This window comes from Uloborus diversus, chromosome 8 (genome assembly GCF_026930045.1).
Source record: "Uloborus diversus isolate 005 chromosome 8, Udiv.v.3.1, whole genome shotgun sequence".
NCBI lineage: Eukaryota > Metazoa > Arthropoda > Arachnida > Araneae > Uloboridae > Uloborus > Uloborus diversus.
Genome location: NC_072738.1, coordinates 20,001,256 through 20,018,478, shown reverse-complemented (window position 1 = coordinate 20,018,478; position 17,223 = coordinate 20,001,256). Strand labels below are relative to the sequence as shown.

Sequence of the window (17,223 nt, the reverse complement as noted above, 5' to 3'; positions counted from 1 at the left end):
ATGAACGGAAAATTTCTTATGCCATCATCATCATCAAACCTACACGATACTTACACTGTAAAAAAAATCCGAAACGTTGCTGGGTATTTCCGTGTTCCGTTTCGGGAATTTAATGGTTTTTATCCACTTCCTGAAAAAAATCAAGTATCATTGTCAAAAGGTTTCCTGAATTGCTACAAGTTGCATGAATGCAGACTTTTAGCTGTTGTGAAAAATATTTTTAGCTCCCAAATTACAGATTAACTGAGCGTATTTATAAGGTGTACCGGCTTCATTTCAAGTACGGTCCGTCCATGCAAATTAAGCTCCCAAAGGGAGCAAATAAGTGTGGACTACAGTCCTTTGCAAGAATTGCAGGCCAGTAAAATTCTCGTTACTTACTTGTAATTCTGACTTAGCTTTGGCCATGTTTGCAATAATGCTCTTTTAACTTCCTTGATAAATCAGGAAGATGACAAGCTATTATGGTATGCCTGCATAAGTTTTCGCTGAAGTTCCAGAGACACGATTGGCTTTAAGAGGAAGATTTCTAAATTTTTCAGGAGGCTTACATGATAATATCAGGAAGGTTACTGAATTATAGCGAAAAACGTTCCTGGATTTTGCAAGATATGTTACTGGCAGTAATTGGGCACATCAGCTGCCCATTATTTTCCAGGAACGTTACTGAATCGTTTTTGCAGTGTAATGACTGAAAAAAAAAAAAACGTTGTAATTTTATGCAAAGTCTGTGAACTACAAGACTGTTCAAGATGATAAATTAATCCTACCCGCTATGCCCTGAGCCCCAACCCCTCTTAGGCTTATCCACTAGCAAAGTGGGTTTTCGGAAGGGTTACGTGTCTTGATGATATTTGTATTAAAATGAAGTATTTGCCTGAGTTTGTTCTCCTGAGCATAAACAATGATAAGTATGGGTCTCTGTCTGGATGTCTATGGCGCGCATATTGCCTAGACCGTTCGGCCGATTTTTATGAATTTTGGAGCAAAATTAGTTTGTTTCATGGGAGTGTGCACTGTAAAAACGATTCAGAAACGTTCCTGGAAAATAATAGGCAGCTGATGTGCCCAATTTCAACCAGTAACATATCTTACAAAAACCAGGAACGTTTTCCGATAAAAGTCAGTAACCCTCCTGAAATACTGGGAAATCTTCCCTGTTCCTTCCTGATTTACCAAGAAAACTCCAGAACATTAGCGCTAATATGGCCATTGCTAGGCGAAGAGTTGCAAGCAATAACCAAACATATTCCTTGCTTGCAGTTCCTGCCTCCCAAAGCTGAAGCTATCCAGTGACTTATTTCTCTCATTGGGAGCTTAGTCAGGCCAGACGAGCCATAGTTAAGTCAAAACCGATACACGTTATAACCACGCTCAGTCAACCTTTAAACTTGTAGCAAGAAACATTTTTCACACAAGTGAAAAGTCTGCATTCGTGCATCTTTCAGCAATTCAGGAAACTTTTTTGCGAAGATACTTGATTTTGCGGGGAAATAGGTGAAAACCTCTGAAATCCCGAAACGTTCCACGGAAATAACCAGTAACGTTTCGGAATTTTTTTACAGTGTGCACTTCGAAGCAATTTTTCGAAAATTCGCTTTTGTTCTTTCTCTATTTCAATTTGAAGAACATTTTACCGAGCAAATTATCATCACGTGGACGAGTTAATTGATAAGAACGTGGACGAGCAAATTATCATAAGGTTCACGAGCAAATTACCGTAACATAGGCGAGCAAATTAACATAGCAAATTGGCTAGAAATTCATCATCCATTATCTGTAAATATCGCTCGTTTGAAAAAAAAGGTGCCACAATTCGAAATTTTTGATTTTCTTTCTTTTCTTTTTTTTGCTTAAAGGTCTTCAAAGGACATTACCTTCTTTAGAAAATACTGACAGATATTTTGTTCGAATATTAACCACTGGAGAGCACAGCAAACTTTCTTTTCTTAATATAAATTGCCTGAAGAGTACAAATTCAAACGCTTCTCCAATAAAATTTCATATTTTCGTATTACGGCACTCTTCTTCCAAATGAGCGATATACAGGCTATCCAATTGACCTTTTGATTTTCTACTACGGGCAAAGCCGTGCCGGTACCGCTAATAAGAAATTATAAGTTCTGAAAAAAGCATTAAACGTAAGCATATCTTTTTTTTATCAAAGAAAACGTATATTCGCTTTGGGTTTACCTTTCCTACTATTCGCCATTCTGGAAAGAAATCTGTATATATACTTCTTGCAAAAATAAGAGATACACAAATTTCTCAGGAAACACAATAGAATTCGAAAGTTTTTCTCATTTCCTCAGGGCTTTATTCAGCTTATAGAAAGTGAAGTTTTCAATTGAAAACTCAGACAACACATTTTTTGAATCAATAACTTTCCGTCTCAAAATTTAACGTGAACTTTCTAATGCTTTAAACGTAGCAGGGTTTTTATCAAAAAGTTTAAGCATGCTATAAGCTCCGAAGATACCTTGTTATGAAGTAACGTAACTTTCGTTTTAAAGTTTTTTGGAAAAATGGTAAATTAAATCATTCGCCACATGAGATGTGTGATTAATTTTCGATTCTATTAGAGGACCGAAAATTTTACATTCTTGAAAAGCCATCTAGCCACTTCAACTACACTGTAAAAAAATTCCGAAACGTTACTGGGTATTTCCGCGCTACATTTTGAGATTTTAATGGTTTTATCCAGTTCCTGGAAAAATCAAGTATCATTGTCAAAAAGTTTCCTGAATTCCTACAAGTCGCACTAATGCAGACTTTTCATTGTTGTAAAAAATATTTTTAGCTCTCAGTTTAAATATTAACTGAACGTATTTATAAAGTGCATCGGCTTCTGTCCAATTACGGCCCGTCCAAGCTAATTAAACTCCCAAAGGAAGCGAATAAGTGTGAACTACGTTGCTTTGCAAGAATTGCAGGCGGGTAAAATGCTAGTCACTTTCTTGCAATTCTGGTTTAGCATTGGTCGTGTTTGCAACAATGCTCCTTGAACTTCCTTGATAAATCAGGAATATGCCGAGCTATTATATTGTACATTCTTAAGTTTACTCGAAGTTTCCAGACACGCGACTGGCTTTTGACGAGAAGATTTATGAATTTCTCAGGAGGCTTCCAGGATAACTTCAGGGAGGTTAAATGTGTCTGGATTTCGCAAGATATGTTACTGTTAGAAATTGTGCATATCAGCTGCCCATTATTTTGCAGGAACGTTTCTGAGTCGTTTTTACAGTGTAAAGAGAAAGTGATTATGATAACGTATCAAAAGAAAAATGTTAATTTGTATGAACAGATCTAATATCGAAAATTAGTTAGACTATATCGTATGCCTTTTATGGGACAATTCCCTCAGAACTTTTCTTCTTCAGCTGTTCGTCCTACGAGAGTAGAAAAGCTTCAGCTAATGTAGTACATGGTTTAAATTACAATATCAAAACATAATTTGTAGGCGACAGCATGTACCAAACTACCTGGAACTTTTTTTACGGAAGTACATCGCACAGAAATTCAAAATTTAATTAGCTAAGCTGACCCGTCATTAAGGGTAATTAGAAGAGGCAATTACTCCTCCCCGTGACTTTTATAAAATAATGTATTTATATATAAGTGGTCGTGGTTTTTGTTGCTGTTTGATATCAACTGCTTTGGCCCCCAAAAGTTCGAATTGGCAGGTCTGTAGCTAAATTTTAAAACAAATAATAATAAAAATGATAATTAATAGTTTTTGATGAGCAATGAATGTTTGAGGGAAAGAACTGATTCTGAGAATTTATGCAGAAGAAAATATTGACTTATATGAACGGTTTTCTCCGCGGGGTACGCAGGGTTCTCTCAAAGGGGGGGGGGGGCACCAATTGTGGCCACTTTAAGGCCAAGTGAAAGTTCTAAGGGTCCAAGTTCCTCTTGTATTCGCACTATAACAATGAAATATATGTCAGCTTTCTCAGAATTTAAGCTTCTTTAACATACATTTAAACTGATAAGCAATTAAATCAGAAAAAAGAACGTAATCCAATTCAACTGAAAAATGTACATTTCCCCAGTTGTGGCCACCTACACTGTAAAAACATTCCGAGACGTTACTGACTATTTCCATGTAGCGTTTCGGGATTTCAACGGTTTTTACCCACTTCCTGGAAATATCAAGTATCATTGTCAAAAGGTGTCCTGAATTGCTACAAGTTGTCCGAATGCAGACTTTTCTCTGTTGTAAAAAATATTTTTAGCTCCCAGTTTAAAGAATCACTGAGAGTATTTATAAGGTGTCCCGGCTTCTGTTCGAACATGGCTCGTTCATGCTGACTAAGCTCCCAAAGGGAGCTAATAAGTATGGACTACGTAGCTTTGCAAGAATTGCAATCAGGTGATATGCTTGATTCTTATAAGCAATTCTGGCTTAGCTTTGACCATGTTTGCGATATTGTTCTTGGAACTGTCTTGATAAATCAGGAAGGTTCCAAGCTTTTATATTTTCCTACTTAAGATTACTCTGAAGTTCCAGAGGCACGACTGGCTTTAAACGGGAAGATTTCTGGATTTTTCAGGAAAGTTACTGAGTTTTAACGGAAAACGTTCCTGGGTTTCGCAAGGCATGTTACTGGCATAAAGTGGGCACATCAGCTGCCTATTATTTTCCAGGAACGTTTCTGAATCGTTTTTACAGTGTAATGTTCCAGTTGTGGCCAATACAAAATTTTTGCCTAAGAATTAAAATCCAAGTCCAGCATTCGACATACAATTACTAGAAAACATGTATTAAAGAATATGAATGTTTTTGGATGTTTATTCATTTTAATTCACTATAAAAACAATTCAGAAACGTTCCTGGAAAATAATAGGCAGCTGATGTGCCCACTTTCTTCCAGTAGCATATCTCGCAAAAACCAGGAAAGTTTTCGGCTAAAAGTCAGTAACCTTCCTGAAAAATCCAGAAATCTTCCCGATTAAAGCCGTTGTATCTCTGGAAGTTCAGAGTTATCTTAGGTGGGGATAAATTACAACTTGCCACCTTCCTGATTTATCAAGACAGTACCAAAAGCATTACTGCAAGCATGGCCAAAGCCAAGCTAGAATTGCAAGTAAGTATCAAGCATCCCACTCGCCTGCAATTCTTGCTAAATTACGAAGTCCATACCTATTCGCTCCATTTGAGAGTTTAATAAACATGGACGAGCCGTAATAAAATGAATCCAATACACCTTATAAATACTCTCAATTAATCTTTAAACTAGGAGCTAAAAATATTTTTTACAACAGAGAGAAGTCTGCAAACGTGCAACTTGTAGCAATTTAGTAAACTTCTTGTTAGTGATACTTGATATTTCCAGGAATGTAAAAAAAAACACTGAAATCCCGAAAGGTTACACGGAAATAGTCATCAATGTTTCTGAATTTTTTTACAGTGTATGAATCAGTCACAATAATGAAATAGTTAACGGTAAATATAAATTTGGCAATAATAAGAAAAAAATACTTGTACAACGTGTCTTTGTAACTTCAGGTTGTCTGATGATCTGCAACTGCATGATATCATCTGCAGTTCACCACAATAAATCACCGAATCTTTACCATTGTCACCCTTAAGGGCCACTTTTCATGATAGCACTCACAGCAACATTAGAACCGTTTATTTCAGCAAATATTACAAAATGATAATAATAATAATAATAATAATAATAATAACTGCTTTCAAAATAAATTATATATTAATACCTTTTCTTTACTGTTAGCACTCACATCATCATTAAAAAAGTTTATTTCAGCAAATATTACACAAAAAAAAAAAAAAACTGCTTTCGAAAAAAATTATAACAAATTCACTGATTGAAGTAAATTTACCTATACTATCCCAGCTGATTCATTTAAGTCAATAGTTAAAGCATCAGTGTCTTCTCTGTTCTTTTCTTGCAGCCTTTTTATTATTATCGCTTTTGAATTACATTTTTTTGTAAAATACTTAACTTCCTCCGTAAAATACGAACTCTTCCACCATTCTTTAACTCTTAATTTCTTTAAGTTCGGGTGCTGGGCTAGTCTGTCATATCAAGTTTGTCTTATAGTGTCCTTCTAAGATTTGTCCCACGTATTTTAAACAGAATACTAGCATGTAACACAAAAATAGAACCATTTTTTACAGCATTTGCGGCATTTTCAACTTAATTTTTTTTTCTTTCATCTTAAAGAACTATTATTTGCAACAAGTATTACACAAAATGTTTTTTAAGTTGTTCAATCTCGAAAGAGTTGATTTTTTTCTTTCTTTCTTTTCTTCTTTTTTTTCTTAAGTTTAAACTATTAAGAAATCTGAATATGTTCGTAGCTATTTTATAGAAACACTATGTTTATATAAACATTGCAGTTACATTTTTTTCCGATAATTTAGGTAAAACAAAATAATTAAGTTGCATTTTAAAAAATTGCTTCCGAAAACGTTTCTAAATAAATGCAATTATTTGTAGAACTTGTACTAAAATTTCCAAAATCTAGAAAAATGCTGTAAAATAATTTGTTTTTCCTTATTAGAATCAAGGCCCAATGAAAAACCTTACTAATTTTCACTTAGTGAATGTACTTAAAATTTTGTAAATATGTTGAACGATAAAAATTTTCAAAACTCATTAAAGTAGCTTTTGTAATGTTATTGGAAAATTTACTACGAATATTGTAAAAGTAAACCATAAGTAATTAATAAAACATTGCCATTATAATTAACATTTTGGTATATCTTTTAGCAACCAGTATAAAGACAAAATCTGCAAAGTGTTACATAAATAGGAGAATTTGAAATCGTCAATCCTCGTAGAAACTTATTTCAAAAATATGCATCTTTAGTTTAAACCTTCATATTCTTACGAAATATTATGCATATACAAAGGTGTAATAAAAATAAAGCGAGGATATTTTGAGTTTTCATTTTTGAAAGCGCGCATATACAAATAAAAAGAAATCATTTCAAATAACGCATTTTGATTTTAAACTTTCATACGATTACAACATATTATGCTTCTACAAAAACCAATATATCTGTTACTAATATAACGTAGACAAAAATTAATCGGTTCAGTATAGCTAAAAAATTGATTAATCCAATAAATTTATCAAAACAAAAATTTGTAATTGGTAAAAAATATCCATTTTAAAATGTTAAGACATTTAAACCAAAAAGAAAAAGAAAATCATAGTTGTCGATGCAATATGAATTTCACTATTTCAATACAGTTTTACTTGATCAAAGTGACAACTGTGCTACAGCGTCAAAAATCCATCCCTTTATTTACCCATAAGCTGGAACAATGATCGTTTCTAATGTCATTTGGCTATATTTTAATTTTTTACATTTGACATAAGTATTGTGGATCTTTGGATATCTTTGAAATAGATTTTCACAGTATACTTAAAATATTCTGCATGGTCACAACTGGAACAGTATGTAATCCAGTTGTGGCTATAGCTATGACCACAACTAACAAAATATACGGATTCGTGATCCAGTTTTGGCCAGACTATATTATGCAGGTAAGTTACAAAATAAAGAAAAGTAAGGCACTCACATTAAAACTTGATCTTAGCTTGATAAGAAAAACTTTACATTAGCTAAAAATATGCAAAACTATTGCTGCTGTGAGTAGATTAAGAAGAAACACTCTCTTAACAGTAAGCAGTAACAAATGCACTAATATATGAAATACACCGCCAGCTCAGTCAATTGACTGAGAGGCGGTGTATTTCATGTATTTCTGCCTTAGCCCTGGCAATAGGGCGGTAACTTATTGAATAAATGCACTAATACTCACACAAGTGCATCCTGCATCTAGACAGAGGAAAAGTTCTGGATCGCTCAAGGTGAAAATGACAGCAGCGGATTTTAAACTATTTTAATAATTTATTTTTCCATAACATAAGTAAAATGTTTTCAAATATTTCTTTAAAAAACACGCACACACAAAGCACATCTGAATAAAATCACTTCGATTTGCAAAACGAGTAATTAATATTGCAATCAGCAGTTAGAATGCAAGAAAATCTAAAGCTCACGAGTTTCGAAATCAAGGTGCATAATACCGCAATTCCTTCGCCAAATCTTTGATGGGGAAAAAAAAGTAGTGATTATTCTGTTTTAATACCCTCTTGTTTAAGTTATTCTGATAACGACGAAAAATAGATCCATTGCCTAAAAATTAGTTTTTATTTATTTTTTTTATTTTTTATTACACATCACATCCATGAAAAGCATTGGAAGACAAAGATACAACTGCTCAGCTGGCTGGAGCTTCGAGTTAATAACGCGAAAGGTGCATGTTCGATTCTGGACTGGAAACTTTTGAGTTACGGAGAGCATTTCAAGACGGAGTGCCAGAGGAGTTCCTAAGACATCACACACCTAAAGTTGGAAAAGGTTTTAAAACAACACAACCAATCTTGCGAAAAATTACACTTGCCGATCCCTGTTGTGGTCATTGAACGAGATCCAACTGAAATCTACGACTTGCAAGCAGAGCGAATAATCGGGAATGCGGCGTACGAAAAACTGAACGAAGAACAGAAGACAATAGCTGATGAGGTCCTACATGCAGTACGAATTAACATTCACAGCCGTTACTTCATTGTCGGACCAGGAGGCCCCGGTAAAACATTCGTCAATACAAAGTTGTGCCACATCTTGAGAGGTGAAAATAAGAATGTGTCTGCAGTTGCGTGGACTGGCATTGCTGCCAATCTTTTACCTGGAGAACGCACATGACATTCCCTTTTCAAACTGCCCGTGCCGATCTTGGACAACTCGCGCTCATCAATCCGACCTCACTCAAAAGACGGACAACTTCTCCGTGAGACAAACCTCATCATTTGGGACGAAGTTTCGATGGTTCCCAAATACGCTCTTCGCGTTGTAGACCGACTTCTCACGGAAATCATGAAAAAGAACTTTCCTTTCGGAGGCAAAATAATTTTATTCGGCGGAGCTTTCCGTCAAGTGTTGCCCGTTCTGAGGAATGCTAGTAAAACAAGCATAGTCGAGATTTCAGTTAAACGTTTCCCTTAATGGTCTCACGTAAAAACTCGGCAAATGACTCAAAACATGAGAGCTAACGATGACCCCGCCTTCACAAATTGGCTTCTTATGCGATAGAAATTCCCAAGCATTGTTATTGCGATTACGACAGCCTTATTGCTACCGTTTTCAATGCCGTACAAATCACTGATCAAAACGTAAGACAATTATATTCAACTGCCATTTTGTTTCCGAAAAACGATGATTGTACAAACATAAATGACTATGTGATTTCAAATTTGTTACTCGGGGAGGAAAAAGTTTATTTAAGTTCTGATTCGGTTGAGGAAGAGGAAACAACCGGCAATCAGTGGTACCCATTAGGATTTCTGAATTCTCTAAATCCTTCAGGTTTGCCTCCTCATAAATTGCTTTTAAAAAATAATGCTATTATCATGTTAATTAGAAATTTTAACGCTAAACATGAATTAATTAATGGTGCAAGATTTTTAATAACTAATTTAGGAGAATACTCAATAACGGCAAAATTCCTCGATTCTGACAAAACTGTAATTATTCCTCGAATAATACTCACTCCCTCTGATCCAGCTATGCCGTTCAAATTGGTCAGGAAACTATTTCCCATAAAGGTACCCTTTGCAATGACAGTTGGATGCCTCACTTGAAAAATCGATTAACTCCATAAAACAAAAAGTCGAGAAAAGTTATGAAGGAGATTGTGTTTTATACACAGGAGTAAATAGGATCTCGTGTTACATTTTCTCCCATCACATGGTCAGATATGTACTGAACCAAAACTTTGATATAAATTCACATTGATTAAGCACTATTAATGCAGAAATAATGATTTTTTTAAATAAATAGTAGAGTTAATCGATTTGGTAACTGAGGCATCCAATTAATAAAGCACAAGGTCAAACGCTGACAAAGGTAGGATTATATTTACCACAACCCGTTTTTCACACGGACAATTATATGGAGCTTTTTCAAGAGTAAAAAAAATAATGATATTCATGTGTACAATAAGGATAAGTGCAGCCAAAAAGTGAACGATGATCGCACATCATCACTTTCAACATTGTATATAAAGAGGTTTTGTAAATGTATATGCTATCAGTATATTTTATCATATTACTTCTGTAAATAAATTGTAACATTTATTTGTACTGAGATATTTTACTTGCATATATCTTCTTTTATGGTAACCCCCCCCCCCCCTGTTTAATTTTTCTATACCTCTTCATAATGTCATTACCTCCAAATTTTTAGAGAAGGCAGCACAAAACGATTTGAAGCGCAGCGCGGCGTTCCGCACGGGTCATGTAGTCATGCATTTATTGCTTTGGTGTTTAGAGGGTCTTTAGCCTGAAAATCGCTTTTACTGGAAGGATTTACTCGAAAACTGCAGAAAATATTTTAATGATATGAATGTAGCTTTTGGGTCAGTTCCAGTGCCAATGATGTTTTTTAATTTCTTTTAACTTAAAAGTACAAAACTCTACGCTTTATTAATTTTTTAAGTGTCAAAAAACGTGAGCTAAAGAACTTCGAAGACGTGGACATGCACACACGTATTTTTCTTTCTTTTTTTTTTTTTTTTTGAGGTATTGAAAATGCATCAAATATTTAACGGGAGTAAAGTTATGTAACAGATACAGATTTTTTTCTCCGTTTAATAGACACGCTATACTTTTTATATTTGCTCATAATTATGCTTGTAAAGTAGCATCCCTCATTTGAATAACCTATTGTAATAAAACCAATAGAATATACCAATAAAATTTAGTTTTATGGATCATATAGCTTTCATGAGAAATGTGTTTGTGGTAGTAAATAAAAGTTATAGCCAAAAAAAATGTCATGTTACGGACTCCACATTTGTCCGAAAATTTTTAAATGACCCTTTAACAAATGATAATTCTTTAGAAAATCGGGAATTTTCACATGATGACCTTTTGTTTATTCCGATTGAATAAGGTGCTGTCCCCGAATGATGTCACGCGTTGAGGGAGTTGGGACGTTCGTGAAGTTCTGACAAGGGGAGCTAGGGGGTGACAAGGAGTGTGACATCACACATTTTTAAAAGAATGTGTTTATGAAAACATAGCGTGACACGTGAGAACAGGAGGAGGGGGTAACGTAAAGTGTTACACTTTGTGGTAGAGGGGGAGGAGGTTAAAAATGTTGGAAAAACGTAATTTCAATTAGGGGTAGTAAATTTTTTATTATTACAAAAGGTCGAAAACCGCCATTAGAAGAATGCGCATTTAATCATACAAAGAAAAATATTTTTCACCGAAAAAAACAGGATTATCTTGAAGTCTGAAATCCTAAACTTGAACCCTTAATCTGAATTCTTTACTTTTATATATGCTGACATTATGCTTTGGTTTTCTAAGTGGAACCAATGCTTTTAAAAAAAAGAAAAAAAAACTTAAAATTAAGAGTCGATTTAGCTACAGGTTGCATCAAGCTTACGTAACAGCGAGGAGCGCTCCCGTCTGATTTATGTTACCTGATTTATGTGCCTTACTTGTGTTATTTATTGTATGTGAAGTGTACACGTAATGCGTGATTTCTGAATGTCTAATTTTTTGGCAGATCGTCCGGGGCAGACCCGAACATTCCTTCAACTGATTACCAGCCGAACGCTCTACCGATTGAGCTATTCAACTCTGCCGTCAAAGCGCAAGTTAAACTTATAAATGTAACCGAAAAACTCTGTTCGATGCTTTTAACCGAGTTTTTTTTTTTTTTTTTTTTTGACAGAAGAAAACATTTTTTAGAACTGGGATCTATATTTTGTCATTAGCCTGCACGATAAACTTTAAAATGAGGGGTAAATCAAGGAAATTAATTAAGAATATGGGAAGATCTCGCGTAGCGACAAAAAAATAGGCTACAGAAGTAATATATAAAGATAGATTAACTAAATGAAAAGCGTAATTTCAATTAGAAGTAGTAATTGATAGTATAATAGTATCACAATATGTGATTTTTTTTTTTTTTTTTTTTTTTTGTACTAAAAGATATTCTATTTTAGTCTGAAATCTTAAAACTAAGCTTTGAAATGAGGTGTAAGTCAAAGAAATCGATCAAGGATTGAGGAAGATCTGACGAAGGAACTAAAAACAGGCTAAAGAACTAATATATACCGATTAAAAATTATGTTTAAAAAAGAACAGTAATACAGTTCCTATCCTTTTGATAGAGATAACAGATTAGAAAGAATATTCACAACAACTACCAGTATTCTTAAATTCTTAATGTGTATGAATAATTAAGACTCAATCGCTTGCTGATTTCTTTCTTCTGCGTTCATCATTTACTCTTGAACTCCGCCTCGGATGGTGGAAACATCACAAAACGATCGTGTTTCGATTGACAAAGCGGGGTGATACCCGTTTTTGGCCAGGTATTGTCTGTTTTCCACGAGAAGGCAATTCTTCGGCACTAGACTCCTCTTTCGTCACGTGGTATCCGATGATTCTATTTCGCTGTTTTCGGCAGAAGGTATATTCGAATCACAGCATTTTGTTGCAAAAGCAGCGGCTTTTAAAATGTAAGAATAACTAAAATGACAACAGACAAGTGAAGCAAGTAATGTAAAGGTCACTGAGACATTTTTGCACACTAAAATGCACGCATAAGTTAAGGTTGTCTGGTTGTCTCATTTAGAAGAACGAAGATTGCTTACCGACAGGGCCGATCCTAGGGTGTCGGCCGCCCGTGTGCAAAGACCTAATGTGCCGCCCCTGAAGAGCAATTTGCTTGTTTTGACTAATACTTAACGCCAATATAAATCTTTCTTCAAATTTCTGTATCAAGTTCTAATTTAAAAAAAAAAAAAAAACTGAAGCATGAATTTATGTAAAAAGTTAGAAAATCCTTAGGTACAATTTATATCTTTGAAGAAAGTAATAAGTACCGAAATTTACTAGTCGTAAAAACGCATTTTATAGTCTGTCTTTTGTTACATCAGAGGAAGGAGGGATCGCCCCCAGAAAATATACGAAATTGGCGTATGAAAAATAGCTGTAATTAATCTTTGGTTGTGTTTGGTTGTAAGGACAAAAGAGTCGGGAACATTCAAGGTCCATGGAGAAATTTTCAATATTGACGTCAAAAATTGCAATTTTAGGAAATTTTTCGAGACTTAAGGGGAAAGTAATGTTGGAGTTCTTTCCTGAAATTCTTTCAAAATTGATGTCAAATTGCAGCTATTTTTTTCTGATCTTAGTTTAGGAAGGATCCGCGCTCTCCCCGAAATTTTTCTGAAACAGTAGTTTTAAACACGCAATTTCGGGTTATCTTTGTTGAAATTGCTGGAGGGAGGAAAATTCGGTCGTCTCCTATCGAAAGTTTTTGAAATTGAAGCTTAAAACTCAAATTTAGGCTGTCTTTGGTGACGTTAGGGGGTCTGGCGTCTTTCCTCCGGTAATTTATCGGCACTATTGTTTCAAAAACACATTTTTGGCTAGATTTGGGCACGACAGGGGAAACGGCAAAATATTCCGAACTGAAATATTTTTCGGAATTAAAATCCATTTTAGGTTGTTTTTGTGAAGGAAGGATTTTGGGGCTCTAAAAAGCACAATTTTGTGCTATCTTTAGTGACGTTAAGGAAACTGGGAAGCTTCAGCGGATTTTTCTGAATATTTTTCGATATTAATATCTGAAAAATACAACTAAAGACTTTTCTCCACCTCACCTCGGCGATTGATGGGGGATGCCGGATGCGCTAGCGCAGTGAAAATTTACATAAGCCATCCGGAATTTTTTAGAAATAGAAGTCCCAAAATCATATTTTAGACAGTGTTTGATAACAATGGGACAAAGAGCGGGCGGGGGTTCAGTGTGCCCTCAAGAATTGTTTTTTAAAACTGATGACAATTTCAGGCTAGTTTAGGCAGGAAAAGTTTGGTGGCTCCACGGGACCGCCTAAGAACGAAATTTTGAGCTATAGTGATTACGTTGGAGAAAAGGGGGATCTGGGGTCTTTTCCCCAAAGTTCTTCGAAACTGATGACTGAAAAAAGCAAATGTAGTTTGTTTTTGAATACGTTAAGTGAAAGGGGGTGGGATTGAGGACCTCTCTAGACGCTAATTCAGACCATCTTTGGTAGTAATGTTAGGGAATGGATTTCAAGGCCCTTACCGTAAACATTTCGAAAAAGAAATTCGAAAAATGCCATTGGCAATTTTTGATGACGTTAGGGAGGGCTGTCACCGGAAAAGACATTTTGGAGCCAGCATTTTTAGGCTATGTTTGATTACATTAAGGAAGAAAGGGTGAATAAGAGACTTAATTGGGTCCTTAAAATCGGTGGTTAACCACAGCGAAATTTTCCGAAATTAAAGTCCCAAAAACGCAGTTTGAAGCCTTCTTTAGTCTCGTCAAGGCATCCTTTTGGATCTTCGTTTTGGAGCCACACTTAAAATTTAACCCGGGGCACAGGCCCTGTCCTCCTAACTGATCTGAAACCGGGCAGTTCATTCGTGATTTTAATTAGAAAAAATTGCTGTAAAGGGGGAAAATTAAAAATTTTAGTTCGTTGATTATATATGTTTGACTCTCAAGGGAGTCGCAACTTTCCATTGTCTCTCCTCTCCAGTCTCCACGCATCCACGACTGCTGAACACAGAATTTGTTGTTTGAAATACTGCGAGAGTATATTATGAGCTTAGTTTTTTTTTACACAAAATATGTCTTCCTTGTTAAGGGTCAATAAAAACCTGGGAGGCTGTGTGAAGCATTAGTGGCCTTTAGAAGGCACACTTTCATGCTTCGGGTGGGGGGGGGGGATTTTCGTCATTGCCCCTCCCCTGTATCCATGCCTGATCACCAGTTCTGTCACAAATTTTGCAACCAAATGAAGCATGTGTAAAGAGTTGATATTAATGGATAATGGAGCACAACACAATGTGCTCAAACATTCCATTTTTCTTAATATAAATATGCTATGCTGTTGGAAAATTGACACTTTGATAATTGAACATTTAAAATTCAGCACATTTATTCGACTTATTATGTTATCTTGTGAGACATTCTTGAGAAATTTTGCTTGATTAAAAGAACTATATGATGCGGCCTGCGGCCGCCCCTTGCTTTGGCCGCCCCTGTGCGGTGGCACACTCTTCACACCTGCTAGAATCGGTCCTACTTACCGATTACCCTCGCGTAAAATGGAACTCTGCGTTCGAAAAGGAGAAGCAAAGTGACTTCTCGTGAAAAACGGACAATATATGGATCAAGATTTCGTATGAATTTGTTGCGCTGAACTGAAACATGACATAGACTTTTGTCTATGCGCTCATACGTCTAAGACACATCATTCACTTTACACACATTTTTAAATAGATAAGAGTTTAAACAACGACCAAACGGCACGAACATGTGGGTCCCGGAGTTAGACAATATTTTAGATATACGGCCATTCTCACTAGATGTGAGCCAGGTACAGCGGTTTGACCGCAAAGGTTTAGTTTAGCTGAAATGAGAGTCCAAAGTTGCTAGTTTGGCCCCAGAAATGCAATAGCGTTTCTATTGGAATTTCAGACTTCAGAGCGACACAATGTTCGTTCTCTCAACAGATTTGGCGCCTTTGGTTAGTACAACGAATGGAAGGGAGGAGAGAACCTATTTATTTACGGGCATTATTTAAGTTACAAGTAAATTCAAAACAATTTTGTATTTTTTTTTTTTTTAAATATGAAATTTGCAATAAATCGGAGTTTTTACTTCACTTCCATTTTTTGCTTATCATTGTGGTATATCTTTGATAGCAGACGATAAACATCCAGTTAAACTGAATATTTTTATTAGCAAACGATAAAAACTTTTACTATCAGACGATTAATATAAAACGAAAATAATTAGTTTTATTTGCAAACGATAAATATCCTGTAACTATGTTATTTCGGCAATCTCGTTTTAGAAATTAAAAGTAGTATCCAATTTAAATTTAAGAATTACTTATTAAAATTTAGTATTTAAAATAATTAATTAAAAAATAAGTGTATGCAAATGATTCGTACTGCAGTACAATTTCGGAAAAAGATGTGTACTTCTAAAGGAAACTACATTGCACTTCTGGGTCTAAATTATCATAGACCCCCGTTGAAGTCGAACTAGGGTCTATGCAGTCGAACCACTTTACCTGGGTTCATACCTGTTCTATGTGCTATGTAAATATACAGGGTGTCCTGAAAAAGATTGACTGTTTTCAAAAATTTATGACAGGAAAACGGTAAATGATAAAAAAAAAGTAATTCTTGCAGAAACTTCATGTGGTGGGCCGCAAATTTTATCCCTCCGAGTTTCAAATTTTAGTTGAAAATATTTCCAATTGATAGCGCTGCAGATAATAAGCCCATAAATTAAAAAAAATATTTAGAAAATTACATCATAATTTTTCGAAAATAATGAACGAAAGAACAAAACAATATTTTCAAACAATCGTGGTCTTTAATCCCATGTCGCAATCGGAGGAACAATCGGCGAATTTCAATTCTTCTTTTTTTGACTTACAGGTTTACTATGTGCAGCGCAATCTATTGAAACATTTTGAACTAAAATTAGGAACTCTGAAGAAAAAAATTTAGCGACCATCACATGAATTTTCTGCAAGAATTTTATCATTAACCGTTCTCCTGTTATTAGTTTTTGAAAAAAAAAATATATATATATAGAGAGAGAGAGAGAGAGTTTTGAAAGATTCCTCTCGTAATGTTAAAACATAACTAGATTAGGTGCGGCAAAGATTGTTTTTTCATATCAAAATATGAATCGACCCAATAATAAAAACATCATTTACAACACCAAAAATGTAAATTTAATTTTTTTATGAATTATTATAATATTTTTTGAAAAAAATATGATCTGAAACCATATTAAACTTTAACAGAAAAACAATATAGAAGAGTTCTTATGAGGGAATCCATAATTTGAGCTCAAAATATTTAGTAGTTTTCGCGCTATGCTTAAAAAATTCATTTTTTCCCACTTTAGGGGACCGTATACTTTTTTAAAACAGAAATTATGAAAGTTAGTTTCTTCGTAAAAAAAATGAAAAAAAAAAAAACGTTGTTTTGTATTACTTTACTGTTCAGCACAAAGGTATTTATTTATCGCAATTATAACGTGGTTTTTCTACATTAGAGTTACGTCTATTAAATTTTTAAATGCATAAATGCATTTAA

General features: G+C 34.8%; 1 protein-coding gene across 1 annotated transcript in view; it reads left to right on the top strand.

Moving 5' to 3' along the window:
* The first annotated feature begins 7,419 nt into the window (after positions 1-7,419).
* LOC129227953 (uncharacterized) overlaps positions 7,420-17,223 on the top strand; it is an 86,275-nt gene continuing 76,471 nt past the window's right edge. The window contains exon 1 of the mRNA XM_054862578.1: positions 7,420-7,527. Within this exon, the coding sequence (XP_054718553.1) occupies positions 7,420-7,527 (108 nt within the window). The remainder of the gene's footprint in view (positions 7,528-17,223) is intronic.